Genomic DNA, 25,099 nt, shown 5'->3' on the forward strand with positions numbered 1-25,099 from the left:
TTGTTTTCTAAAACAGAGTCTCGATATTGTACCCCAGATTGGCCTTGAACTTGTGGCAACCCTCCTTAACATTCTGAGTACTGAGATTACAGGAGTTTTTTGGTTTGGTTTGGTTTGGGGTTTTTTTTGCGGGGGAGGGAGGGTGAGACAGGGTCACTGTGTAACTTTGGCTGGCCTTGAATTTGAACCAATCCTTTCACTTCTGCCTCCCAAGGACTGTGAATACAAACGTGTAACAACAAGCACATATTTTAAAACTAGTTTATTTAGCCGGGCAGTGGTGGTGCACGCCTCTAATGCCAGCACTTGGGAAGTAGAGGCAGGTGGATCTCCGTGAGTTCCAGGCCAGCCTGGGCTACAGAGCAAGCTCCAGGACAACCAGAGCTGTTACACAGAGAACCCCTATCTGGAAAAAACAAAAATCAAAACAAGACAAAAAAACCACAAACAAACAAAACTAGTTTATTTAAAAAAAACAATTATAGATTTATAAGGTATTGAAAGAAAAATAACCAGAGCCTGGCATGGTGGCACACACCTTGAATCCCAACACTCAGGGAGGCAGAGGCAGGCAGATCTCTGTGAGTTCGAGGCCAACCTGGTCTACAAAGTGAGTCCAGGACAGTAAGAAAGAGAGAAGAGAAAAATAACCTCTCAGGCATACAGGCACTTAACTGTAATCCCAGTATTCAGGAGGCAGAGGCTGGAGGATCCAGAATTAAAGGCCAGCCACAATGCTTAGCAGATAAAACCACTTGCCACTGACTCTGACAACCTGATTTCGAGTCCCAGCACCCGGAAGACAGAAGGAGGAGAGAACTCCAAGTTGTCCTCTGACCTCATACAAGCATTGTATGCTCACCGTAAGCATGTACCACCCCCTCAACACACAAATACATGAGTAAATGTAATTTTTAAAAAGACGTATACAGTGCTCTGCCTGCATGTACATCTGCAGGCCAGAAGAGGGCACCAGATCACATTACAGATGGTTGTGAGTCACCATGTGGTTGCTCGGAATTGAACTCAGGACCTCTAGGAAGAGCAATCAATATTCTTAACCGCTGAGCCAAACCTCCAGCCCACAGTCAATGTAATTTTTAAGAGGCAGCCTCTACTGGAGAGATGGCTCAGAAGTTAAGAGCACTGGCTGCTCCTCCAAAGGTCCTGAGTTCAATTCCCAGTAGCCACATAGTGGCTCATATCCATCTGTAATAAGATCTGGTGCTCTCTGTACATGCAGACAAAATACTGTATACATAATAAATAGATAAATCTTTTTTGTTTGTTTTGTGTGTGTGTGTGTTTTGTTTGTTTGTTTGTTTGTTTGTTTTTTGAGACAGGGTTTCTCTTTTTAGCTTTGGCTGTCCTGGGACTCACTTTGTAGACCAGGCTGGCCTCAAACTCACAGCGATCTGCCTGCCTCTGCCTCCCAAGTGCTGGGATTAAAGGTATGTGCCACCTCGCCCGGCTAAATAAATAAATCTTTGAAAAATAAAATAAAATAAAAGGCAGTCTCTAGAGAAAAATGGCCAGTGCAGCCTATGGACCTTTGTACTTCATTTTCTCCAATTTGTAGTATCTCAAAAACCAAACCAAAACAAAACAAAAACATAGCCAGATATAACCAGGAACTTGGCATTGTTATAATCCACAGCTTTCACCAAAGAAGTCACATCCTGAAAGATAACATTTTGGATCAGGCCTGTTCCAATATAAAGGAATGTTCCTGGAAGTGGTATGTCTTGTGGGCTGCCTGCACCCCACATCCACAGCGAGCCTAAAAGTCCCAAGATGGGCCATCCAGCCTCCACCACCACCCCCCAAACTGCCTGACCTCACAGTAGCAGCCCCGCCTTCATTACTAGGGCCTTCTAAGGACACGGGATGGCAGAAGTGGGCAGACATAGCTAGACAGACAGATTGGCTCTCTCTGGTGAGGAACTACATCCAGTCAGAGAGCAAACAGAGGAGACGTTTCCTTCCCTTTTGCCCTTTTCTGGGAACTGGCATCAGTTCAGCCCTGGGCAGTGGGGTGGGGAGTGCTGGCCTCTCTGTCATCTTACAGATAAGGCTGGCTGGGGTTCTGTCTTTTGTTTGTGGTGCTTGCTTTTTGTCAACTTGACACAAACTAGAGTCGCCCCTCAAGTGAGAGGCAATCTCAGCTGAGGAACTGACTCCATCAGGCTACCCTGTGGCCATGCCAGTGGGCCATGTTTTTCATTAATGGGGGTGGGGGTGGGGTGACACATGGTTCTACTCCTAAGCACGTGGGCCTGGCTGTAAAGGAAAGGTAGCTGAACAGAACACACTGCCTCTGTGTTAGTTCCACCACCCCAGGAGCTCCTACCTTGGCTCGCCTCAGTGATGGACTGACATGGAAGTCTAAACCCAACAAACCATTGCCTCTATAAATAGCTTTTGGTCTTTGTTAAACGATAGAAAAGCAAACAGGGCCAGGCGGTGGTGGCATATGCCTTTTATCCCAGCACTTGGGAGTTAGAGTCAGGCAGATTGCTGAGGCAGGCAGATTGCTGTGAGTTCAAGGCCAGCCTGGTCTACAAAGTGAGTCTAGGATAGTCAAGGCTACACAGAGAAACCCTGTCTCAAAACAAAAACAAAAAACCAAACCAAACCAAACCAAAAAACCAGAAAAGCAAACGGAGATATTTGGTTTGGTTTGATATTCTGAGACAGGATCTCTATGGAAAAAACAAAAACAAAAACAAGCAGAACTCCCTAGGTAGTCTAGGCTGGCTTCGAACTCACGATCGTCCTCCACCAGCCTTTCTAGCAGTGAGATCACAAGCATCCATTACCATTCCTAGGGCATCAGATCACATTATAGATGGTTGTGAGTCACCATGTGGTTGCTGGGAATTGAACTCAGGACCTTTGGAAGAGCAGCCATCTCTCCATCCCTCCAATGGGCTTTTATTAGTAGTTGGGTTATGATTCTGGGTTGACTTTAGTTCCTCAGCACCCACATAAAAACCAAGCATGGTACTGGGCAAGCCCAGTGTTGAGGATGTGGAGATGTGATGGTTCCTGGGGCTTGCTAGTTAACAAGTCTAGTTGAATTAGTCAGCTCCAGGTTCAGTGAGAAACCAGATCTCAAACGTACGATTTTCTGATCTCACTCTACTCCATGGTGTACCTTTAGGAGCCAGCGCCATGACAGAAGATATCCAGACTAACCAGCTTTCAGAATGACCCTCTGGACAGCTACTTCTTAACCAGAACCAAACCAAAAGCTGCTGACATAAGAGCTTGCCTGGAAGCTGGAGACATGGCTCAGTGGTTAAGAGCACTGACTGCTCTTCCAGAGATCCTGAGTTCAATTCCCAGCAACCACACGGTGGCTCACAACCATCTATAATGTGATCCAACACCCTCTTCTGGCCCTCAGGTGTACATGCAGTCAGAACACTGTATACCAGCCCCCCCCACCCCACCCCAGCCCCTCAGTAAGTTGCTCTACTACTAAGGCACAGCCTCAGCCTCTCCCTGGGAAACTCTAGGCAAGCACTCTAGCACTGAGCTCCATCCCTAGCCCCACCCTACAGTTTAAGACCCTCTGCTAATCTGAGCCCCCAGCATATGTTATTTATACCTCAAAGCCTCTTTTACAAAGGTTCTCGAATGCATGTCAGGATCACCTTTAAAATTATGTCTAGGGGCTGGAGAGATGGCTCAGAGGCTAAGAGCACTACCTGCTCTTCCAGAGGCCCTGAGTTCAATTCCCAGCAACCACATGGTGGCTTATTACCTATCATCAATAATGAGGCCTGCTGTGGTGGTACATGCCCTTAGTTCCCAGCACTCAGCAGGCAGAGGCAGGTGTATCTCTGTGAGTTCGAGGCCAGCCTCATCTACAGAGCAAGTCCAGGACAGCCAGGTGCCGTTGCCAGAGAAACTCCATCTCGAAAACCATTAGCATCTATATTGAAATCTGGCACCCCCTTCTGGTGTGCAGGCATAGGTGTGGTCAGAATAGTGTCTTCGATCCTGCTCTGATCAAGCACTGCATGTTTACCACACATAGTTGGACAGAGAAACGGGTCACTGCATACAAACAAGGAGGCCGATTCAGCTCATCTTGGGTGAAGAGTCTCTATAGGGAGCGATCTTCAGACAATGAACTTCTGAGGAAGGCGTGGCTCACATTTCCTGTATGTTGTAAGCATTCACCCTTCTTGGATCACTGAGGAAGGCTTTGCCAATCCCATGACATCAAAGCAGCACTGGGGTTCTTTTGTCGCTTGTTTTTCGAGACAGGGTTTTTCTGTTTAGCCTTGGCTGTCCTGGACTCGCTTTGTAGACCAGGCTGGCCTCGAACTCACAAAGATCCACCTGCCTCTGCCTCCCGAGTGCTGGGATTAAAGACGTGCGCCACCACACCCAGCTTGGCACTGGGGTTCTTAATACATCCACTCTGACCTTTACCTGCTCCCTACAGGGGAGGGAGGCTCCATCTATGCAGGTCTGGGGGAAGCCGTCACCCTGCTGGATGCAGACCTCCCAGGGTGCCGCTTTAATGTCACCCACTTTCTGTAACCCTAATAACTCAGTGGTACCCAGGGTGAAATTTCTTTTGAAATTAGAACCTTATGAGGAGAGGTATGTATTTCCTAGTTCCCAACTCTGCTACAGAGTAAAAAATCCTGAAACACCATTTTAGAAAATGTATTCCTTTATTTATCAGCAGTTGCGGACTGGACCTAGGGCCTCAAACACATGCAGCACTCTCGACAGTGAGTTACTGTGTGTGTGTGTGTGTGTGTGTGTGTGTGTGTGTGTGTAAGATTTATTTATGTATGAGTGCTCTATCTGCATGTACACCTGCATGCCAGAAGAGGGCACCAGATCTCACTATAGATGGTAGTGAGCCACCATGTGGTTGCTGGGAATTGAACTCAGGACCTCGTCTACAGAGTGAGTTCCAGGACAGCCAGGGCTATATAGAGAAACCATTAATTAAAAAAAAAAAAAGTTTCCTTTGGAGCTGGCCTAGTGGCACAGACCCTTCATCCCAACTAAAGATGGGAAGATTTCCTGTGTGAGGACCAATGTGGTGGCACACACATGTAATCTCAGAGGAGGCTGAGGCAGGAGAATTTTAAGTTTGAGACCAGCCAAGGTTACATAGCTGGATCCTGGATCAAGAAGGAAAAAAAAATGGGGCTGGAGAGATGGTTCAAAGGTTAAGAGTACTGGCTGCTCTTCTGGAGATCCTGAGTTCAATTCCCAGCAACCACATGGAGGCTGGCTCACAACCATCTGTAATGAGATCTGGTGCCCCCTTCTGGCTTGTAGGCATACATGCAGACAGAGTACTGTACACATAAAAATTATTTTAAAAAGGAAAAAATGGGCTGGAGCGATAACTCAGCTGTTCAGAGCAGGAACTGCTCTTACAGAGGTCTCCAGCTTGTTCCCAGCATGCCCATGGGGCAGGTCACAACAGCTAGGAATTCAGCTGCAGGGGATACCACGCCCTCTTCTGGCCTCCACATGCATCTGCACTCATGCACATACCCACAGACAGGCACACATAATTTTGTAAAAAGTTTTTTTTTTAAGTCTTATCTTTACCCAAAACCTGTCAGTAGCTTCCACCTCATGTAAGCAAAGGGTGGTAGGCTGGGGAGATGGCTCAGTAGGTAAAGTGCTAACTGTGTAAACACATGGACCTGAATTCAGAACTGCAGCACCCATGTAAAAGTCGGGAGGCAGGCAGGGCAGAGGCAAGGGGGCGGTGGCATACACCGTTTATCCAGTACTTGAGAGGCAGAGGCAGGCAGATCTCTGACCGGCCTGGTTTACAGAGTGAATTCTAGGACAGCCAGGGCTACTCAGAGAAACCGTGTCTTGAAAAAAACAAAAGCAGCCAGATGTGGTGGCACACACGTCTTTAATCCCAGCACTCGGGGAGGCAGAGGCAGGTGTGTCGCTGTGAGTTCGAGGCCAGCTTGGTCTACAAAGTGAGTCCAGGAAAGGCAAGGCTACACAGAGAAACCCTGTCTCAAAACAAACAAACAAAAAACAAAAGCAAAAACAAAAAACAAACAAGAGTACTTGAAGGTTGTTTTAAGACCCACAGGGTCCTCTATAAAGCCACCTTTTGCTGTTACCAGCTCTCTCAGTGAGTCACGCTGCCAGTCACTCCAATGTCCTTGCAGACAGACTTTGCCTTTATTGATCAAGAATATCTTTATAAAACCCACATACGCACACACACATCTACATACATGCAAGATGCCTGCCCTGCTCTGGTCACCCCTCGCCCTGATCTCTCCTTGAGTCAGACCTCAGTGACCTCACCCAGGAAGCCACCCTGTACCTCCCCATGTCACCAGTGCAGGAGCAAAGAGACAGTTCTGTAGAGCCTCCCTGCTCAGGGACTAAGGGTGGTGCCCTTGGTCCAAAGCAGGGAGTTGTGAGGAATCAGACTGACATCTTCTCAGAGCTCCCTGAGTGGCCTGCTTATGTCCCCGGTGTCACAGCTGCTAATGCCTTTAGGGTCCTCTGTTATTAAACGGAGGTCCACAGATGGTGTATGAGTCACCAGGAGTCACAGCATCAGTGATAGCTCAGGGATGGGAACCCGGCTCTTCTCCATCCACAGGAGGTGATGACTGAAAAACTTGGAACCTGCCAGACTCTCAGGGAGAGAGGGCCAGCCAGGATCAAGAGGGGGAGTGCCCACGGGTTGTCCCTGGAGCTTGGAGACCTTCACCAGGATTATAACGGTCTGCCCAGGGTGCCCTCTGTGACTGCCCGTGTGGCTTGCTCAGGCATACGGCTTGGGTCAGTCAGGATGCTGGTGGATGTGCTGAGCTGGCGGAGGGATCTCAGGACAGCTGGAAAAACAAGGTGAGATGCCTTTGAGGTTAGTGATGAAGTCAAGAACATGGGGGAAATAACTAGTTTCTCTACCATTAGGTGTTTTCGAGACTAGAGGACCATCTAGGGTGTGACATGGTGGAATCCCCTCAATCCTTAGGCTGTATTCAAGACAGACTAGACTTGAGGACCAAGCAGGCCGGGTTTGGACTCTCTGCTCTGAAACCCCACAAGTGTGTGTGTGTGCACATGTGTGCACGTGCATGTACATGTGTGTTACTGGAGATTGAATTCAGGGTTTTGTGCATGATGATGTAAGTGCTCTTCTGCTGAACCACAGGGATTCTAGGCAGGTGCTCTACCACTGAGCCACACCCCAGCCCCTCACTGGGGGATTCTAGACAGGTGCTCTACCACTGAGCCACACCCCAGCCCCTCACTGGGGGATTCTAGGCAGGTGCTCTACCTCTGAGCCACACTCCAGCCCCTCACTGGGGGATTCTAGGCAGGTGCTCTACAAGGCTTCACAATTTAGTGGGCAGCAAGGTGGCTCACGTACTTGGCCGGAGAGCCGGCAGGGAACAGTACTGGTCCAGCCAGGCCAGCGAGGTCTGGTGTAGGCTATGAAAGCTTGTGGTAGACACCATCCCATTGAAGGACTCAAACAAAGGCCGGATGAGGGTGCTGAACTTGGCTCAGAGTCAAGGAGCACACCAGTGGTCTAGAAAGCATTCTATACTTCACACAGAACAGAGACACCTGACCCAAGCGAATGTCAAGAAAGGCCTGTCACTGTCAAACTATGACCCCTATGGACAGCCACTCTACTATACATCCCCTGCTGCCTCCAAGAGTTCTTCACTCATCTCTTAGTCCCTCCCCTTAGTGCCTCCTAAGCCCTCATCCTGTATGAGCCTGTCCCACGTCTCTAGGCTTAGTCAAGAACTTGAATACTGTCCTGATGGCACAGGCCTGTAGTCCAAGCCCTTCAGGAGGCTGAGGCAGGAGGGTCACAAGTTTAAGGCTAGCTTGAATAAGTTAGTGAGAATTTGTCTCAAAATAAAAAGTTAAAAGACAGCTGGGATTGAGCCAGGTGGTGGTAGTGCACATCTTTACTCCCACTACATGGGAGGCAGAGGCAGGTGGATCTCTGTGAGTTCGAGACCAGCCTGGTCTACAGAGTGAGTTCCAGGATAGCCAGGGCTACACAGAGAAACTGTTTCAAGAAAACGAAGAAGAAGAAGAAGGAGGAGGAGAAGGAGGAGGAGGAGGAGGAAGAAGAAGAAGGAGGAAGAAGAAGAAGGAAGAAGAAGAAGGAAGAAGAAGAAGAAAGAAGAAGAAGAAGAAGAAGAAGAAGAAGAAGAAGAAGAAGAAGAAGAAGAAGAAGAAGAAGAAGAAGAAGAAGAAAAAGAAAAAGAAAAAAGAGGGCTCCGACAAAGCTTACGTTCAATTTCTAGAATGGGAAAACAAACACAACTTTACCCTGAACCCAGGAAAGAGTGGATGCCCTGCCTTCTCTAAGCCTCATCTGACTTGGATGTTAGATCCTTCCAGACTATTTTCAAGGGCATCCTCCAACCTCCTCCCCCTACTCACCTAGTCCCACTTGTCACGCAAGCCTGCAATCTCAGGGCCTGACAGTAGAAGGCAGAACCAAAGCCCTACAGCTCAGCCTATGGCCTGAGACACAAAACTAGACTGAGTAGGAGCGACAGCCACCAGCACACCATCACTGTCCTCAGCCCTAAGGCCATCAGCCCAAGTAAGGATACTACCCAGAACTTCCAGTTGTGCAGTGTGCGTGTCCGGACATAGTCGTCAAACATGTCCCACATCTGGTCAAAGCGCTGATGCGTGATGGGGACCCCAGTGGCCGGTAGCTGCTGCTGGCACAAGCTGGGAATAGAAAGGGCGGTGGTGCAGAGAAGGTGAGGATATGTCTCCTTCACCCCAGCCTTGAGTCCTTCTCCCCAACACTTTGTTTTTTCCCCAGACAGGGTCTCTCTGTGTAGCCTTGGCTGTCCTGGACTCACTTTGTAGACCAGGCTGGCCTCGAACTCACAGAGATCCGCCTGCCTCTGCCTCCCCGAGTGCAGGTGTGGGCCACCGTGCCCGGCATGCCCGCGTACTTTTTGTTTTGGTTTTTTTAAGGGGCCGAGGATGAAACCCAGGCCTGGCATGTGCTATGCAAGCACCCTAGGACATTTTAGGCAGTTGCTCCACCAGAGTCACGTCCCCAACCCCTTACTGGAAGATTTTTAGGGAAGTGCTCTTATCACTGAACCGCAACCCCAGCCCTTCACTGAGTCCTTCTAGACAAGGGCGCTACATCTAAGCTACGCCCCTAGCCCACGAAGCCACACCCTCAGCCCCTCACTGGGCTCCACCCCTGCTTACCTGATGGCAGCATTGAGCTCCTCTATCTCATCCCGCAGCTGCTGCGCCTCCTCCTGCATGGCTGCCCGTTCCTGCTGCAGCATCAGGATGTACTCGGCAGTCTTCTGCAGCGTTGTTGCTTTGCTCACCTGCGAGCGCCACCATTGTGGGCCTCTGTGCTGGCAGGCCCTGGGATCTGGTGTTGGGTGTTGGTCCAAGGAGGGGTTCCACGACTCTAAGGGAGTGTACGTCTCTGGCTGGGGGCTCACCTTGAGGCTGGGCTGGGCACTAAGAGTGCTCACAAGTCCGTGAAGGGTGTCAAATCCTAGCTTAATATTGAAACGTCTCTTCTGCTCCGCGGAGATGTGTGTGATGCGTCGGTTCTCCATCTTAGAAAGCAGAAAGTGACATGAGTCTAAGATGGAGAGCTGGCCAGGGAGGTTTGCTAGCCGTTGCATCTTGGCAGGGGATGGGAGGGAGGGGGTGGGAGCTGAGGGGAGCGTGGGTGGGGGGCGAGGGTGTCAAGGGAGTCAAGGGATGACACATACCTTTTTTTCTACACGCCTCCGGCTTAGGATAGTTTGAGGGGGAGACAGGTGGACACCCAGTGCCCCCGGGGGTGGTACGGAGTTGAGATCTCCTGATAGTCGCCGCTCACTGCCTGTGGCAGGGACAAGCCCACAGACAGACCGACACACAAGGGAGAAGGTCCCCTTGCCCTGCCATCCTGACCCCAAGCTCAGTCCCCTTCCTTCCTCCTCCTCCTCCTCCTCCCTACATCCCCTAAGACCCACAATCCCTCTAGCCTCTATTTACCGCTGGGTGCAGGGGGTGACAGCCGCTCTGCTTTGGGGACAATCAGGGACCTGGGAGGAGCCAATGTGGCTGGGCCTCGAGGTGGCCTGGGTGGTGTAGGGGCCGGGATTGGGGGGAAAAAGGCACTGGCACAGGGGATTTCAGAGGTTGTATCCTGCTGGGGTGGGAAAGGGCAGAGAGCTGGAGTAACAAAGCCCCTAGACTGACCCCCTACATCCCAGTGCCCCACCATCTTACCGGGGACTCTGGGGCCCGGAGGAGGGTGCTGGGCACAGTCGGAGGTTCCAGTGCTTGCTCAGGCTTGGCTGGGTACAGGAAGGACTATGAGGGTGACTAGACTGGCCCAATCAAGTCCATCACCAATCAAGACCCTTTCCTGTTCCCCAGCAGCCCCCACGTCCCTATCAGACACAGCCTGTATCCTTAATGTCACTCTACTCTTCCTTGGTCCCTCAAGACCACTCTAAAGCGGCCCCTGCCTTTACAGCCTCCCGACCCCTTTCCGAGCTGGTCCCTCCCAGCACCTCGTCATCCACTGGCCTCTCCCATCCCATCTCACCTGCCCTGAGCAGCTGTGTAAGGCACGGGTTGTTGTCTCTGGCAGTGACACCACCGGGGCTGGCAGTGGCCGGGGCCAAGGTGGAGGGACTGGCTTTCCTTCCCCCAGGGGATGGGGTGGTGGAGGGCCTGCATCTGGGCTGCCCACCCTGAGGCACGGTGAAGTGAGGCGCAAAGGCGGGTTCTGGGTACCTGTGGGGCAGATGGTCTCCGGGGAAAGGGGCGGGGCCAGGCTGTGGGGTGGGGACAAAGGTCGAGGGTGCAGGAAGTGTAGACACTCCTGGAACAGGAGGGGCTGTGGCGAAGGGAAACCTGGCAGAGAAGAGGGGTTCTTCTGGCAACAAAGTGGGGGGTGGAGCAGAGAAGTGGGGTGGGGAGCAGGGCTCTAGGCCGTGCACCTTGACAGCGGTGGGATAGGGAAGGAGAGGAGCAGGCGGGATCTTGGTCTTAGGGTCTTCAGGAAGAAGGAAGTCAGAGCCCAAAAAGGTACTGGGATCCAAGGGTCCAGGGCAGCTGTTTCGAGCCTAGGCGAGGGAAGACAGGGAAGGCAGGGGCTACTCAGAGGACAGGGTACAGAGCATCCACCTTCATGCATCCACCAGGGAGCCTCTGTCTTGGCTATGTACCAAGGACAGTGGAGAACTGATCCATGTGTGTGCACACACATGCACACGCATATACATTCATGCACACGCTGGAAATTGTAATCTAATGTACAACTATAATCTAGTCTTCATTTATCGATCCAGCCGTCCATCCCTCGATCCACTAATCATCCTCCGGTCAGTCTACCCTTCCATTTATCTTTTCTTCATCTATCAAAACACTAACTCATTCACCATTCCTCCCATTTGTCCATTTTTTTTTTAATCCATCCATGCATCCCATCATCTCCCTATCCATTTTTTTTTTATCCATTCACCAACGTATTCTCTCATCTATGAACTCAGCCGTCTCTCTTATTTCAACCCCAACCCCACTAGTCTGGTGGACTTTCAGTTTGGTAGGACTGAGGAATTCCCAGGACATGGGTGAGGTACACCGGTGTTTTTCTGAGGGCATAAACTAAGAGGGTGGGGTGTGCTGGGTTAAATTCCATTGTCAACTTGATTCAATTAAGGAAAGGGTAGTGCATCAGTGAAACACATCTCTTGGGTGTGTCTCCGAGCATATTTCCAGAGAGGGTTAACCAAGAGAAAAGACTCACCCTGGGTGTGGGCAGAACCATTCGGGGGGGGGGGGGGGGGAGGATCCCAGACAGAATAAAAAGTGGGCCAGCATGATGGCTCAGAAACTTAAAGCTCTTGCCGCCAAGTTGATGAGTTGAGTTTGCTCCCAGGAACTCACATGGGGCAAGGAGAGAACCAACTCCTGAAAGTTACTGTCTGACCTCCACTCGGACACCCTCATATACACACACATGCGCACACACACGAAATAAATAATAAGTTGGGAACTGGTAAGATGGTGGCTCGGTGGATGCCTTGACTTGAGTTCAATCTCTGGGATCCACATGGTACAATGGTGCAAGGAGAAAAATGGCTGTGCTCAAGTTGTTCTCTGACCTCACATGCATGCCATGCCATGCATGCCCCTCTACATCATGCCTACACACACACACACACACACACACATACACACACACACACACATGATCATCATTATCATCATCAACATCATCATCAGATAAAAATAGGCAAGCAAGCTGAGCACCGGCATTCTCCTTTCTGCACCCTGACACAGTGTGACCAGCTGCCTTGCTGGGCTGTCGTCATGCCTGCTCCACTGTATCTCTCAAAAGAAACCATCCCTTGAGTTGCTTTTGCCACGTGTTTTGTCAGAGCCATGGAGAAAGTAACCAGTATTGGGGGAGGCTAACCACGGATGCTGAGTTCATAGTCTGGGAGTCCAGGTGGAGTAAATGAGGTGTGGGGAGGGAGTGGACACCATTGAACAAAAGCATCTCCCTCCCCACACCCACCTCTCCTCTGTCTTTGCATCCTGGCTTCTCTGCCCTCTTATACCTCCTTCCCCATGAGAGACTACAACATCTGAAATCCTGAGAGAAAAGAATTCCTTCTCCCGAGGCAGTTTTCCTGGGTGTAGGAGCTGAGCCTAAGTCAGCAAGTGAGCATGCAATCATTTTTCTCTGCTCTTGACTGTAGATGTGGTGTGACTGTAGATGTGGTGTGACTGTAGATGTGGTGTGACTGTAGATGTGGTGTGACTGTAGATGGGGTGTGACTGTAGATGGGGTGTGACTGTAGATGGGGTGTGACTGTAGATGGGGTGTCACTGTAGATGGGGTGTCACTGTAGATGTGGTGTGACTGTAGATGGGGTGTCACTGTAGATGGGGTGTGACTGTAGATGGGGTGTGACTATATATTCGGTGTGATTGTAGATGGGGTGTGACTATATATTCGGTGTGATTATAGATGCGGTGTGGTTGTAGATAGGGTGTGACTGTAGATGTGGTGTGACTGTAGATGGGGTGTGACTGTAGATGGGGTGTGACTGTAGATGGGGTGTGACTGTAGATGGGGTGTGACTGTAGATGGGGTGTCACTGTAGATGTGGTGTGACTGTAGATGGGGTGTGACTGTAGATGGGGTGTGACTGTAGATGGGGTGTGACTATATATTCGGTGTGATTGTAGACGGGGTGTGACTATATATTCGGTGTGATTATAGATGCGGTGTGGTTGTAGATAGGGTGTGACTGTAGATGTGGTGTGACTGTAGATGGGGTGTGACTGTAGATGGGGTGTGACTGTAGATGGGGTGTGACTGTAGATGGGGTGTCACTGTAGATGGGGTGTCACTGTAGATGTGGTGTGACTGTAGATGGGGTGTCACTGTAGATGGGGTGTGACTGTAGATGGGGTGTGACTATATATTCGGTGTGATTGTAGACGGGGTGTGACTATATATTCGGTGTGATTATAGATGCGGTGTGGTTGTAGATAGGGTGTGACTGTAGATGTGGTGTGACTGTAGATGGGGTGTGACTGTAGATGGGGTGTGACTGTAGATGGGGTGTGACTGTAGATGGGGTGTGACTGTAGATGGGGTGTCACTGTAGATGTGGTGTGACTGTAGATGGGGTGTCACTGTAGATGGGGTGTGACTGTAGATGGGGTGTGACTATATATTCGGTGTGATTGTAGACGGGGTGTGACTATATATTCGGTGTGATTATAGATGCGGTGTGGTTGTAGATAGGGTGTGACTTTAGATGGGGTGTGATTGTAGATGGGGTGTGACTGTGAATGGAGTGTGACCATAGATGTGGTGTGACCGTAGATGTGATGTGACCTTAGATGTTGTATGACCTTAAATGTGGTGTGGCTGTAGATGGGTATGTCTTTAGATGGGGTACAATTGTAGATGAGGTGTAATTGTAGATGTGGTGTGATTGTAGATGTGGTGTGGCTGTAGATGTGGTGTGACTGTAAATGGCTGTGATTTTAGATGGATGGGGTGTGGCTGTAGACGTGGTGTGACTATAGGTGTGATGTGACCTTAAATGTGGTATGACTGTACATGTGGTATTCCAGTCAAGGTTCCTGCCTTGACTTCCCGGCAATGACAGACTGTATCCTGGGATTGCAAGCTAAAATTAACCCCTTTCTGCCCTTAAGTTGCTTTTCCTCAGGGTATTTTAGTGAAGCAACAGAAATGAAACTAGAAGAGACATCTAACAGTTACAGGGAAATGACTTCCGAACTGGGCATGGGAGTTCTTGAAACAAGGTGCCAACTCAGTTTCCTAAACACACACACACACACACACACACACACACACACACACTCATCCTGCTTCCATGCACACACTCCCGTTCCTTCCATCTGGCTTGCCAGTCACTAAGACCCAGAACGCTAGGCAGGCATGGTGGTGTACGCCTTTAATGGCTGCACTCCCGAGGCAGAGGCAGGCTGATCTCTACAAGTTCAAGGCTCTCCAGGACCCTGAGACTCCGTCTCAAAAACAAAACCAAAAAACCCTTCTCTGGCTTATTCCCTGTTCTGTTGCTCTTCCATCCTCTGTCTCCTTCCTTTAGTTCTGCTTTGTAGAGTCTTCTTTTCCTGCTGGCTGGGTTCTCCCAGGGCCTCTGCCTGGTGGGTCCAGGAAGTGTCTGGCTTACCTCCTGGCCTCAGGCAGAGCCAGAGCTAGCTCCCACATGCTCTGGGCAGCCTGGGGGCAGAGCAGGATAAGCTTACCTGTAGGCGGGTATTCCCTGAGAGAGGGGTCATCCCTGAGGAGGAGGAAGAGGAGGCTGGAGATGGTATCTCTGGGCCCAGGATCGCACTGCCGAAGAGGGAGTCAGCCATGGGGCCAAAGCTGGGAGGCTCCAGGATGTTTGAAGTTGTGGGCGTCTGCGGGGGGCGGTAGTTGGTGAAGAAATCTGTAATTGGGACACACGGGGTAGCAAATGTCATTAAGACACTGGGCAGAGGTGGGACAGGGACCAGGAGAGTTGGAAGGCTTTCAGGAGAGCTTGTAAAACAGTTCCTGTCACACTCAAGGGAAGCTGCAGGAGAGACAGTGTAGGATGGACCTGGGGGAGATGGTGGGGTTTAGGACCCCAGAAGTTACCCACCATGGAGCCCCACTCTTGGCTTACTTCCCCTCCCTGTATCTGCTCCCCTTTTCAACACTGTTGGCATTCTAGAAAGAAGGGGTCACAGAGAGGTCTGGGAAAGGAAAAAGGTGGGGTGCAGGGGAGTTGCCCCAGTGCCTCAGGAATGAATCAAGGGTAAACAGGTTCACGAGGTCAGTGGGTCGGGAGAGGTGAGGCTTCCTGAAAGATCAGCGAGTCGAGGCTGTAAGAGCTGAGCCTGGGCTGACACTTGGGGGACATAGCATGGGCTCACAGTGCGAGTTGGGGTGTGAATGAAAGGGAGCCAGGAGGCCTGAAAAGCTTACGGAGAGCTGCGCAGGCGAGGCGGCCAGATTGTTCAGGGCTGCGAGTTGTGTAAGTTCTGGGCTATTCTGGTTTTGGGAAGCAAGCTGCTCATGGTCTAACCACATCCCGGGCTGGGGCGACACCCGCCTACCCTCTCCCTTCCGGGCACCTTTCTCTGACCCTAGCCAGCCTGTGTTCTGTGCCCAAGGCCTCCCGGGTCACTCAGAGAAGACTCCACCATGACAGCTCCTCACGGGGTTTGGTGGGCTGAGACTCTCAACTTTCCCCAAAATCCCAAACCAGGAGAGCTGGCCAGAACTTTCTGACATAAACCACCTTTCAAGACCAAGTGAGTTAGATAGAGAAGGTCATAGGGTCAGTGTGTGTGTGTGTGTTATATATCTACATGGTGTATTTGTGTATATACATATGTTGAGAGTGTATATGGGAGTGTGTCGTGTATATGTGTATGTGCATATGCATGTGTGAGCATGTGTGTATATGTGTGTGTGAAAGTGTGCAGGTGCATGCATATGATTACATGTATGGTGTGTACATGTGCATATGCGGGTATGAATACATGTAGGCTTCTGTGCATATGTGTGAGCGTGTATATGTATATGTGTGTTGTCATGTGTATATGTGCATATGCATATGTGCATGAGCATGTATGAGTGTGGTAGTTTTGTTTATATGTATGTGTGTGCACGTGTGTATGTGCGCATAAGCATCTACGTGTGTGGAGGCGTGTGTATACGAATGTGTGAGCATACATCTATGTTGTGCATGGCATGTATGTGTATACATGTCCGTGTTTGTCTAAGGTGATTCTGCCTGGTTCTGAGTATCAGTATACAGTGCCACGAAGCTCCTGTCTACCTCTCTGGATTTCTGTTTGTCTCTAGGACACACCTGGTATGCCTGCCTCTCTCCCAGTATCAGAAGTCGTTTTTTTGTTTGTTTGTTTTTGTTTTTTCGAGACCGTGTTTTTCTGTGTAACAGCTCTAGCTGTCCTGGAACTCCCTCTGTAGTCCAGGCTGGCCTCGAACTCACAGAGATACACTTGTCTCTGCCTCCCAACTGCTGAGATGAAAGGCGTGTGCCACCACCGCCTGGCTCAGAAGTAGTTTTATACTGTCCTGTGTCCCCACTTTTTACAAAGGGATCTGAGGAGGGACCAAAAAGGGGTCACCAGAGTTCCATCCCTCTCCCCCAGGGACCACAGCCCTTGTCAGCAGGCCACTTGGAGCCCAGGGTTAGAGAACAGGACCTTGGCAAGCCAGCATCATGCCACAGCCGCAGGCTAGCCCTTCATTCTGCCCTGTCCAGCGGCCTTCAGAGGGCTCCCTGCCCCCAGCCTCCTATCAAACCCCACTCTTTCCCTGGCCCAGTCCCCACACTGACCAGCCGCAGCCCCTGTCTCTGCACCTCTGCACCCAGCCTCCTACCTCTGTAGAATTTTGAGCCTTCAACAGGTTTTCCAGAAAGAGGACAGGATAGAAACCCTGGTGGCTCAAGGCTCTCCCGGAGCATGGCCAGCTTGAGAGTCTTTGTAAGCATTTAGCAAGCATTTACAGTTTACAATTTCCTGCTCTGGGAGAGCCATGCTTGCCTCCGTCCAACTGTCACCTGGTACTGATCGACAAGGTTCTGAAAACTTCAACCCATCTGCATTTGCCCAGAGCCTGGGTGGACACAGCTTAGCTCCTACCTGTGGTAGGGGTCTGTGAGCCAAGAGGGAGCTGCTCTCCTGGGGGCCAGGTCTGCTTCCAGGGCACTGCCATCAACACTTCTGCCCCTGGCAGACCCCACCCTCCCAGGGCTATGGCCCCAGGGGGTGGTTCCTCATTCCTTAATACCCGCCCCCATAGGCCTCACCTCTTGAATGACAGGCCAAGAACCCTGTAAGGAAGAAGCTGGGAGGTGGGTGTGCCACCGAAATGACCATCTCTCTCAGAGACTTTATCTCCGCCGGTTTGGGTGAAACAGCCTCAGCCCCCATAGCCTCCTGACTCCTAGCATGACTTTAAAAAAAATTTTTTTTTTATTGGTTTTTCTATGCAGGGTTTCTCTTTGTAGCCTTGTCTGTCCTGGACTATGTAGACCAGGCTGGCCTCAAACTCACAGAGATCTACCTTGCCCTCTGTCTCCCAAGTGCTAGGATTAATGAAAGGTGTGTGCCACCACACCTGGCTATCCGGTATGGCTTTAAGGCCCCTAAATAAATGACTGTGAGGGGCAGTGAGGAAAAAACACACAAGGGCTGGGGGCTGGTGGCACACGCCTTTACTCCCAGCACGCAGGAGGTAGAGGCAGGTGGATCTTGGAGTTCAAGGCCAGCTTGATCTACAGAGTGAGTTTCCAGGACAGCCAGGGCTACACAGAGAAACCCTATTTCAAATAAGAGGGTAGGGGATGGATGGAGAAAGTGGAGAGAGGGAGAGGGAGAGGGAGAGAGCACTGGACATGGGGATCCACTCCTCTAATCCCAGTACTCAGTGGGTAGAGGCAGGAGGATCAGAGTCTGGGGCAGCTTGGCTAGACAGCGAGTTTGAGGCCAGCCTGGACTGTATATGGCTCATCGTCTTCTAGTTTCCTAGTTAGCTTAAAAGATGTATTTATTTGTTATGTATATAGTGTTCTGCCTGCATGTACACCTTCTGGCCACAAGAGGGCACCAGATCTCATTATAGATGGTTGTGAGGCATTATGTGGTGGGAATTGAACTCAGGACCTTTGGAAGAGCTGCCAGTGCTCTTAACCTCTGAGCCATCTCTCCAGTCTCTACCTAGCTAGCTTTAACTGTCAACTTGACAATTTCCTAGAGTAACCTGCGAAGTGGATGTAATAGAGGGATTGCTTAGATGTAAACTGGTCAACTGCCATGTCTGTGGGGGAGTGTCTTGACTGTAGGTTGATGAAGGAGGGACATAAGTGTGTTGGCTTCTTTTATGCCTACTTGACCCAAGCTAGAGCCATCTGAGAGGAAGGAGCTTCAGCTGAGAAGATGCCTCCAACAAGATCAGGCTGCAGGCAAGCTTGAGGGCATTTTGTTAATTAGTGATTGAATGGAGGAGGGCCCAGTCCATTGTAGGGGGTGCCAGCCCTGGGCTGGTGGTCCTGAGTGCTATAAGAGAAAGCAGGCTGAGCCGGGCATCGTGGCACATGCCTTTAATCTCAGCACTCGGGAGGTAGAGGCAGGCGGATCGCTGTGAGTTCGAGGCCAGCCTGGTCTACAAAGCGAGTCCAGGACAGCCAAGGCTAACACAGAGAGACCCTGTCTTGAAAAACCAAAAAAATAAAAGAAAGAAAGAAAGAGAAAGAAAGAAAGAAAGAAAGGAAGGAAGGAAGGAAAAGAAATCAGGCTGAGCAAGCCATGAGAAGTAAGCCATGGGGAGCAAGCCAGTAAGCAGCATCCCTCCATGACCTCTGCATCAGCTCCTGCCTCCAGGTTCCTGCCCTGCCTTCCTTCGGAGATGGGCTACGATGTGGAAGTATAAACCAAATAAACACTTTCCTCCCTAAGTTGCTGTTGGTCACGGTGTTTCCTCACAGCCACAGTCACCCTGACTAGGACACAAAGCATGAGTCCTCAGATGAGCCAGGAAGCGGCGTTTTCCCATTCTTCCGTGCTTCCTGATTGAGCTCCTGCCCTGACGGCCATTAGTGATGTGAGCTGTAAGGTGAGAGAACCCCTTTCCTTCCCTGAGCTGACTTTGGTCAAAGCATTTGTCACAGAAACAGAGAGAAAAGATGGACACCTGTCTCAAAAGAAAGACCAAGGGGCCGGGCGTGTGGCACATGCCTTTAATCCCAGCCCTCGGGGAGGCAGAGGCAGGTGGAGAGACGGAAGAGAGAGAAAGAGAGAGGCTTGTTCCCATGGACTCTCACCGACATGGTCAGGGTGTCTGGAAACACCCAGACACATCAGGAACTCAGTAGTCTGAGAAAAGACAGGAGTCTGAGAAACTTGCCACTTTGCAAAATGCTTACAAAGACTACATGCTCCTAAAGCCGACTTAGTGCCACACGCCTTTAATCCTAGCACTTGGGAGGTAGAGGCAGGCAGATCTCTGTGAGTTCCAGTCCAGCCTGATCTACACAGTGAATTCCAGAACAACCAGAGCTACATAGTGAGACCCTATCTAAAAAAAAAAAAAAGAAAAGAAAAAAAAAAGAGATTTGACAATTGGAATTATCTGGTCAGTCACAGTGGTTTATGAACTGCATGGGATTGAACTCAGGGATTCTCCCATACTAGACCATAAAGAAACTGTCTAGAACACCTGCCTAGAATCCCCCAGTGAGGGGCTGGGGTATGGCTCAGTGGTAGAGCCCCTGCCTAGAATCCCCCAGTGAGGGGCTGGGGTATGGCTCAGTGGTAGAGCAACTGCCTAGAATCCTCCAGTGAGGGGCTGGGGTGTGGCTCAGTGGTAGAGCAACTGCCTAGAATCCCCCAGTGAGGGGCTGGGGTGTGGCTCAGTGGTAGAGTAGCTGCCTAGAATCCCCCAGTGAGGGGCTGGGGTGTGGCTCAGTGGTAGAGCACCTGTCTAGAATCCCCCAGTGAGGGGCTGGGGTGTGGCTCAGTGGTAGAGCACCTGCCTAGAATCCCTCAGTGAGGGGCTGGGGGCGTGGCTCAGTGGTAGAGCATCTATCTGCCTAGTAGGCATAAGGCCTTGGATTCCAACTCTAACACCCCACCCCCTACACACACAAATTACAGCACCATTCATCCTCCCACTGGCACAAAGACTTATAGTCTCCTAGAGTTTTTTTTTTTTTTTTTTTTTTTTTTTAACCATCTCAAATGAACCTTTCAGTCTGGCCTGCCTCCTGGGTAAGGACCCGCCTCACCTGATATCTCCATGAAGTCATCCAGGCTGGGCTGCAGCGGCGTCAGGTCTGGCTGGATCATGTCAGCATTGCCGACATAAGCTGGAGGAACAATGGTGAGGTTGGGAGACGGAGATTGGGGAGACGTCTGAGCTGCTCTTCCCCTTCCCTCCCCGCCCCCCCCCCACTCCCTCCTCACCTTCCTCTGGGGGCAGCTGCAGGGACGAGGGGCTGGGCTGGGTCATGGTGAAGAGCGTGTCGGAGATATCGGACAGAAAGCAGTCCAGGTCCAGAAGCTGTCGGCCCCCGGGTTCCTCCTCGGAGCCCCCAAGCAACACGGGCACCACGCTGGAGAAGAGCTGTTCGCACCATCGCTCTGGTGGCGGCCACCCTCCTTCCACCTGGCAGGACACAGAGGTCACCGCCCTGATGCTTCATGTTACTCCTCGCCTGGGGATGAAGTGGTTCCCCATCCTGGCTAGAAAGCCTCTCTAAATGACACCACCTCACTTTTCTCCGGAGAGCTTGGTTTATTGTCTAGAATGCCAAGTGGCCTCTAACTATTCCCTCTAGCAAGCTGACCAGGGCATTCTTTCTTTCCTTTTTAAAATTTTATTTATTTATTTATTTATTTGGTATTTCGAGACAGGGTTTCTCTGTGTAATAGCCCTGGCTGTCCTGGAACTCACTCTGTAGTCCAGGCTGGCCTCAAACTCACAGAGATCCACCTGCTTCTGCCCACCCCACCCCCCAAGTCCTGGGATTAAAGAGGTGCACCACCACTGCCCAGCTGCTTTTTAGTTTTTTTGTTTTTGTTTAAAGGTAGAGTCTCACCAAGTAGGCTTGGCTAGCCTGGACTCATTATGTAGATCAGGCTGGCTTCAAATCCACAAAGAACCAGCTGCCTCTGCCTCCCAAGTGCTGCAGTTTAAAACATGCACCCCCATGGAAGCCGGGTGAAGTGGTGCATGCCTTTAATCCCAGCACTCGGGATGTAGAGGCAGGTGGACTGCTGTGAGTTTGAGCTAGCCTGGTCTACAAAGCCGAGTCCACGACAGCCAGGGCTGTTACACAGAGAAACCCTGTCTTGAAAAACCAAAACACCAAACAACAATAACAAAAAAACCCAAATAAACAACAAACAAACACACACACACAAACATAAAAAACAAAAACAAAAAAAATATGTGCCATAGGTTGGAGAGATGACTCAGAGGTTAAGAGCACTGTCTGTTCTTCCAAAGGTTCTGAGTTCAGTTCCCAGCAACCACAAGGTGGCTTATAACCATTTATAATGAGATCTGGTACCCTCTTCTGGAGTGTAGGCACACATGCGGGCAGAGTACTGTATAAATAATAAATACATCTTTTACCAAAAAAATGCACCACACAGGCAGTGGTGGCAGTGGTGATGCATGAACATTCTTAATCCCCACACTCAGGAGGCAAAGGCAGGCGGATCTCTGAGTTCGAGGCCAGCCTGGTCTACAGAGGGAGTTCCAGGACACCCAGGGCTACACACAAAAAAAAGCACACACCATCACATCTTGTTGGCTTTAATTTTGTTGTTGTTTTGAGACAGGATTTCTCTATGTAGCCTTAAATGTCCTGGACTCACTTCGTAGACCAGGCTGGCCTTGGACTCACAGTGATGCCGCTGCCTCTGCCTCCCCGAGAGCTGGGATTAAAGGCGTGTGCCATCATGCCCTGCTTGCTGGCTTTAGGTTTTTTGAGGCAGGTTTCGTGTAGCCCAGGCTAGTCTGGACTCTCTGTGTAGCTGAGGCTACCCTTGATCCTACTGCCTCTACTTCCTTAGTGGTGGCGTTACTGCTATGCACCATCAAGCCAAGATAGTTTTACTTGGTTTTTATTTTTGTTCTCAAAGACAGGGTCTCCAAGCTTGCCTCACACTTCTAGAAGCTGGTCTTAAATGTGCAATTCTTTGGCCTCGGCCACTGCCTGGCTTTGTGTCTGGTTTCTTCTGAGACTTCTTTTCCTCTGGACCCTTTTCCCCTAGGCCTGCTACTACCTGCTTGCCTTTTTGTTTTGTTTTTGTTTTTCGAGACAAGGTTTTTCTGTGTAGCCTTGGCTGTCCTGGACTCACTTTGTAGACCAGGCTGGTCTCGAACTTACAGCGATCTGCCTGCCTCTGCCTCTCGAGTGCTGGAATTAAAGGCGCGCGCCACCACCACCCGGCTTCTGCTTGCTTATTAACACATGGAGCTCTCACTATGATGCAGCCCACACTGCTGTTGGGACTTATTATTCTACTCAGGCTGGCCTGGAACTCACTGCAATCCTCCTGCCTCACAACTGTATCTTCCCCCGAAGAGAAAGTTACAGCGTTCACCCACGCCAACACCAAGACTTCCGCCGTTCTTCTCCTACCCCCTCGCCTCTACCAGCCCCTGCCCTTGGTCAGCCAGGCAGACATTTTCAGTTCTCCAGTTTCAGCCTCGGGAGCGCTGGAGGCTGAGGCAGTCGGATCTCTGTGAGCCCGGTCAATAAAGTGAGTCCAGGACAGCCAGAGATAAACCCTGTCTCAAAACAAACAAATAAACTAACTAACAAACAAAACTACAGTTTCCGCCTTCCTAGGTGCCCTTCCCTGTTCACTCACCTGCTTCGGAGCCAGGAAATTCCCTTCAGTACTGGATTTGCGGAGCTAAGGAGACACAAAGTTGAATACTGAATCCCTCGTCCCCACTGAGTTCCTCTCCCTCCGCCCACATCCACCCGAGCTCCTATTTCCGCAGGCCCCGCCCCTTTCCACCACCCAGGGAGAGACGCTGGCACTTGGGGGAGACCCCGTGGCCCCAGTGGAGCTATCATGCTGGGACTAAAGAGGTGGTTGGGGGGGTGGGCTATGCGCTAAGGTAGGGTCATGGGATCCCCTCCAGAGCTTTTTCTAGGCTCCAAGAGGATGCTCTGCCCCTGCCAGTCCCACTGACCCGCTTCTTGTAGTAGATTCTCCACTTGTGGTACTCCCGCATCACCACCTCGATGCGCCTCTTCCAGTAATTACCCTCCAGGACCACAGCCTGGGGAAGGGCCGGGGTCAAGGCTCAGTGCGAACGGTGATACCCGAGATGGTCGATCTCCCCAAACCCCACCTCACACCCGATGCCCACCACGAGAGGGAACGTCTGGGTGGATAAGCAGACGGGTGGGCAGTCCATGTCTTCCTACCTCAGGTTTCCGGTGCTCATCCGCTTCAGACCCCTGCAGCGGGGTCACGAAGCCACACACTGGGCTTTTCCTCCGTTGGACATCTGAGGGAAGAGGGCCAGGTCAGAGGCACCCAGACCTCTCATCCTCTACGCAAGGAGACCGGAAGTCGAGTGGCACACTTTATAATCCTGCCTGACCCCTTCCTTTCCTTTGTTCAGACATCTTTCCCGGTCTCAAACTCATTCGGGAGCTAAAGATGACCCTGAGCTTTTGATCTCTCTGCCTCAACCTCCCAAGTGCACCACCCTGTCCACTCTGTGAGTCCTGGCGAGGGAACCCAGGGCTTCCTGCATGCTAGAAAAGCGCTCTGCCCACTGAGCCATCTCTCCCTTTCCTCTCTCCCCACCCCTGTGCCCCATTCCTTCTATCCACAAGCTCTATTGCTGGATCACACTCCAACCTCTCACAGGGAGATTCTAGGCTCTGTATGGCGGAGCCACGCCCCTACCCACAACGGAAAAGGCCTGAGGAGATACAAACCATCAGGCCTTGGTAAATTACTTTTTTTTTTTTTTTTTTTTTTTGAGACAGGGTTTCTCTGTGTAGCCTCGGCTGTCCTGGACTGACTTCATAGACCAGGCTGGCCTCAAACTCACAGTGATCTGCCTGCCTCTGCCTCCCGAGTGCTGGGATTAAAGGCATGTGCCACCACACCCAGCCTACTTTTTTTTTTTTTTTTTGACATGGATTCTTGCGATTTATTATAGTTCGGGCTATCTGGAACCATTATGTAGGTCAAGGCTGTCCTCAAACATTTTTTGTTTGTTTGTTTCAAGACACTCTGTAGACCAGGTTAGCCTTGAACTCACAGAGATCCGCCTGCCTCTGCCTCCAGAGTGCTGGGATTGCAGGCGTTGTTTTAGCTCCAGGATGTTTTCTACTCCCCCCATTTTCCCTCCCCCTACTCCTTTTGTGTTTTTTTGTTTTGTTTTTTTTGAGGCAGGGTTTCTCTGTCCTGGACTCACTCTGTAGACCAGGCTGGTCTCGAACTCATAGTGATCCACCTGCCTCTGCCTCCCCAAGTGCTGGGATTACAGGCGTGTGCCACCACTGCCTGGCTTCCTCTTCCCTTTGTTACTCTAAGAAATGGACACCCCACTCTTCTCTTGCTCCAGTGTCACATGGGCCCCCACCCCTCCACCCCACCTTCAGCTCTGGAAACGCAGTATGTACCCAGAAGATACCCAACTCCATCCTTCTAGCCCCTGCCAAGCACCCAGCTCCTCTGCCAGGAGCTTTCTCCCTGATCTGCCATCCCGCGGCTCTCTGATCACTCCTGAATTCTCTTCCTACCCATATTCCAAAAAACTTCCCTACCAGCTCTCAGACGTCCAAGTCCAGTCGTCCACAGACCAGCCCTGTCAATTCATCGGGCTCCATGACAGTCCGTCCCCCGCCCCCTCCCCTGCACCCTTCCACACTCATCCCGTAGTCTGAGTCATTCCTTGCACCAACCTCCCTAGGTCAAGTCTCAGACACACTCAGCTGTTCCTCTGCTGCTACAGTTCTACAACAGGTACTCTGCTACTGAG

General features: G+C 50.9%; 1 protein-coding gene across 4 annotated transcripts in view; it reads right to left on the bottom strand.

Annotated features, from left to right (window-relative positions):
• Positions 1 to 5,897: 5,897 nt before the first annotated feature.
• Positions 5,898 to 25,099, bottom strand: part of MLXIPL (MLX interacting protein like) — a 30,616-nt gene continuing 11,414 nt past the window's right edge. Inside the window, exons 3-17 of one of the 4 annotated variants that reach the window (XM_084764597.1) lie at positions 23,526 to 23,608; positions 23,288 to 23,377; positions 22,957 to 23,001; positions 20,536 to 20,737; positions 20,358 to 20,438; positions 14,818 to 15,002; positions 10,598 to 11,120; positions 10,276 to 10,343; positions 10,039 to 10,192; positions 9,771 to 9,883; positions 9,492 to 9,611; positions 9,244 to 9,371; positions 8,619 to 8,742; positions 7,406 to 7,535; positions 5,898 to 6,863 (exon numbers count right to left, since the gene is read on the bottom strand). In XM_084764597.1, the coding sequence (XP_084620723.1) occupies positions 6,745 to 6,863; positions 7,406 to 7,535; positions 8,619 to 8,742; positions 9,244 to 9,371; positions 9,492 to 9,611; positions 9,771 to 9,883; positions 10,039 to 10,192; positions 10,276 to 10,343; positions 10,598 to 11,120; positions 14,818 to 15,002; positions 20,358 to 20,438; positions 20,536 to 20,737; positions 22,957 to 23,001; positions 23,288 to 23,377; positions 23,526 to 23,608 (2,165 nt within the window). In that variant the 3' untranslated portion in view covers positions 5,898 to 6,744. Of the gene's footprint in view, positions 6,864 to 7,405; positions 7,536 to 8,618; positions 8,743 to 9,243; positions 9,612 to 9,770; positions 9,884 to 10,038; positions 10,196 to 10,275; positions 10,344 to 10,597; positions 11,121 to 14,817; positions 15,003 to 20,357; positions 20,439 to 20,535; positions 20,738 to 22,956; positions 23,002 to 23,287; positions 23,378 to 23,525; positions 23,609 to 25,099 lie in introns of all 4 variants that reach the window. The other 3 variants (XM_084764596.1, XM_084764595.1, XM_084764594.1) reach the window with 3 other exon arrangements.

This window comes from Acomys minous, assembly GCF_964271855.1.
Source record: "Acomys minous genome assembly, chromosome: 16".
NCBI classification, from domain to species: Eukaryota; Metazoa; Chordata; class Mammalia; order Rodentia; family Muridae; genus Acomys; species Acomys minous.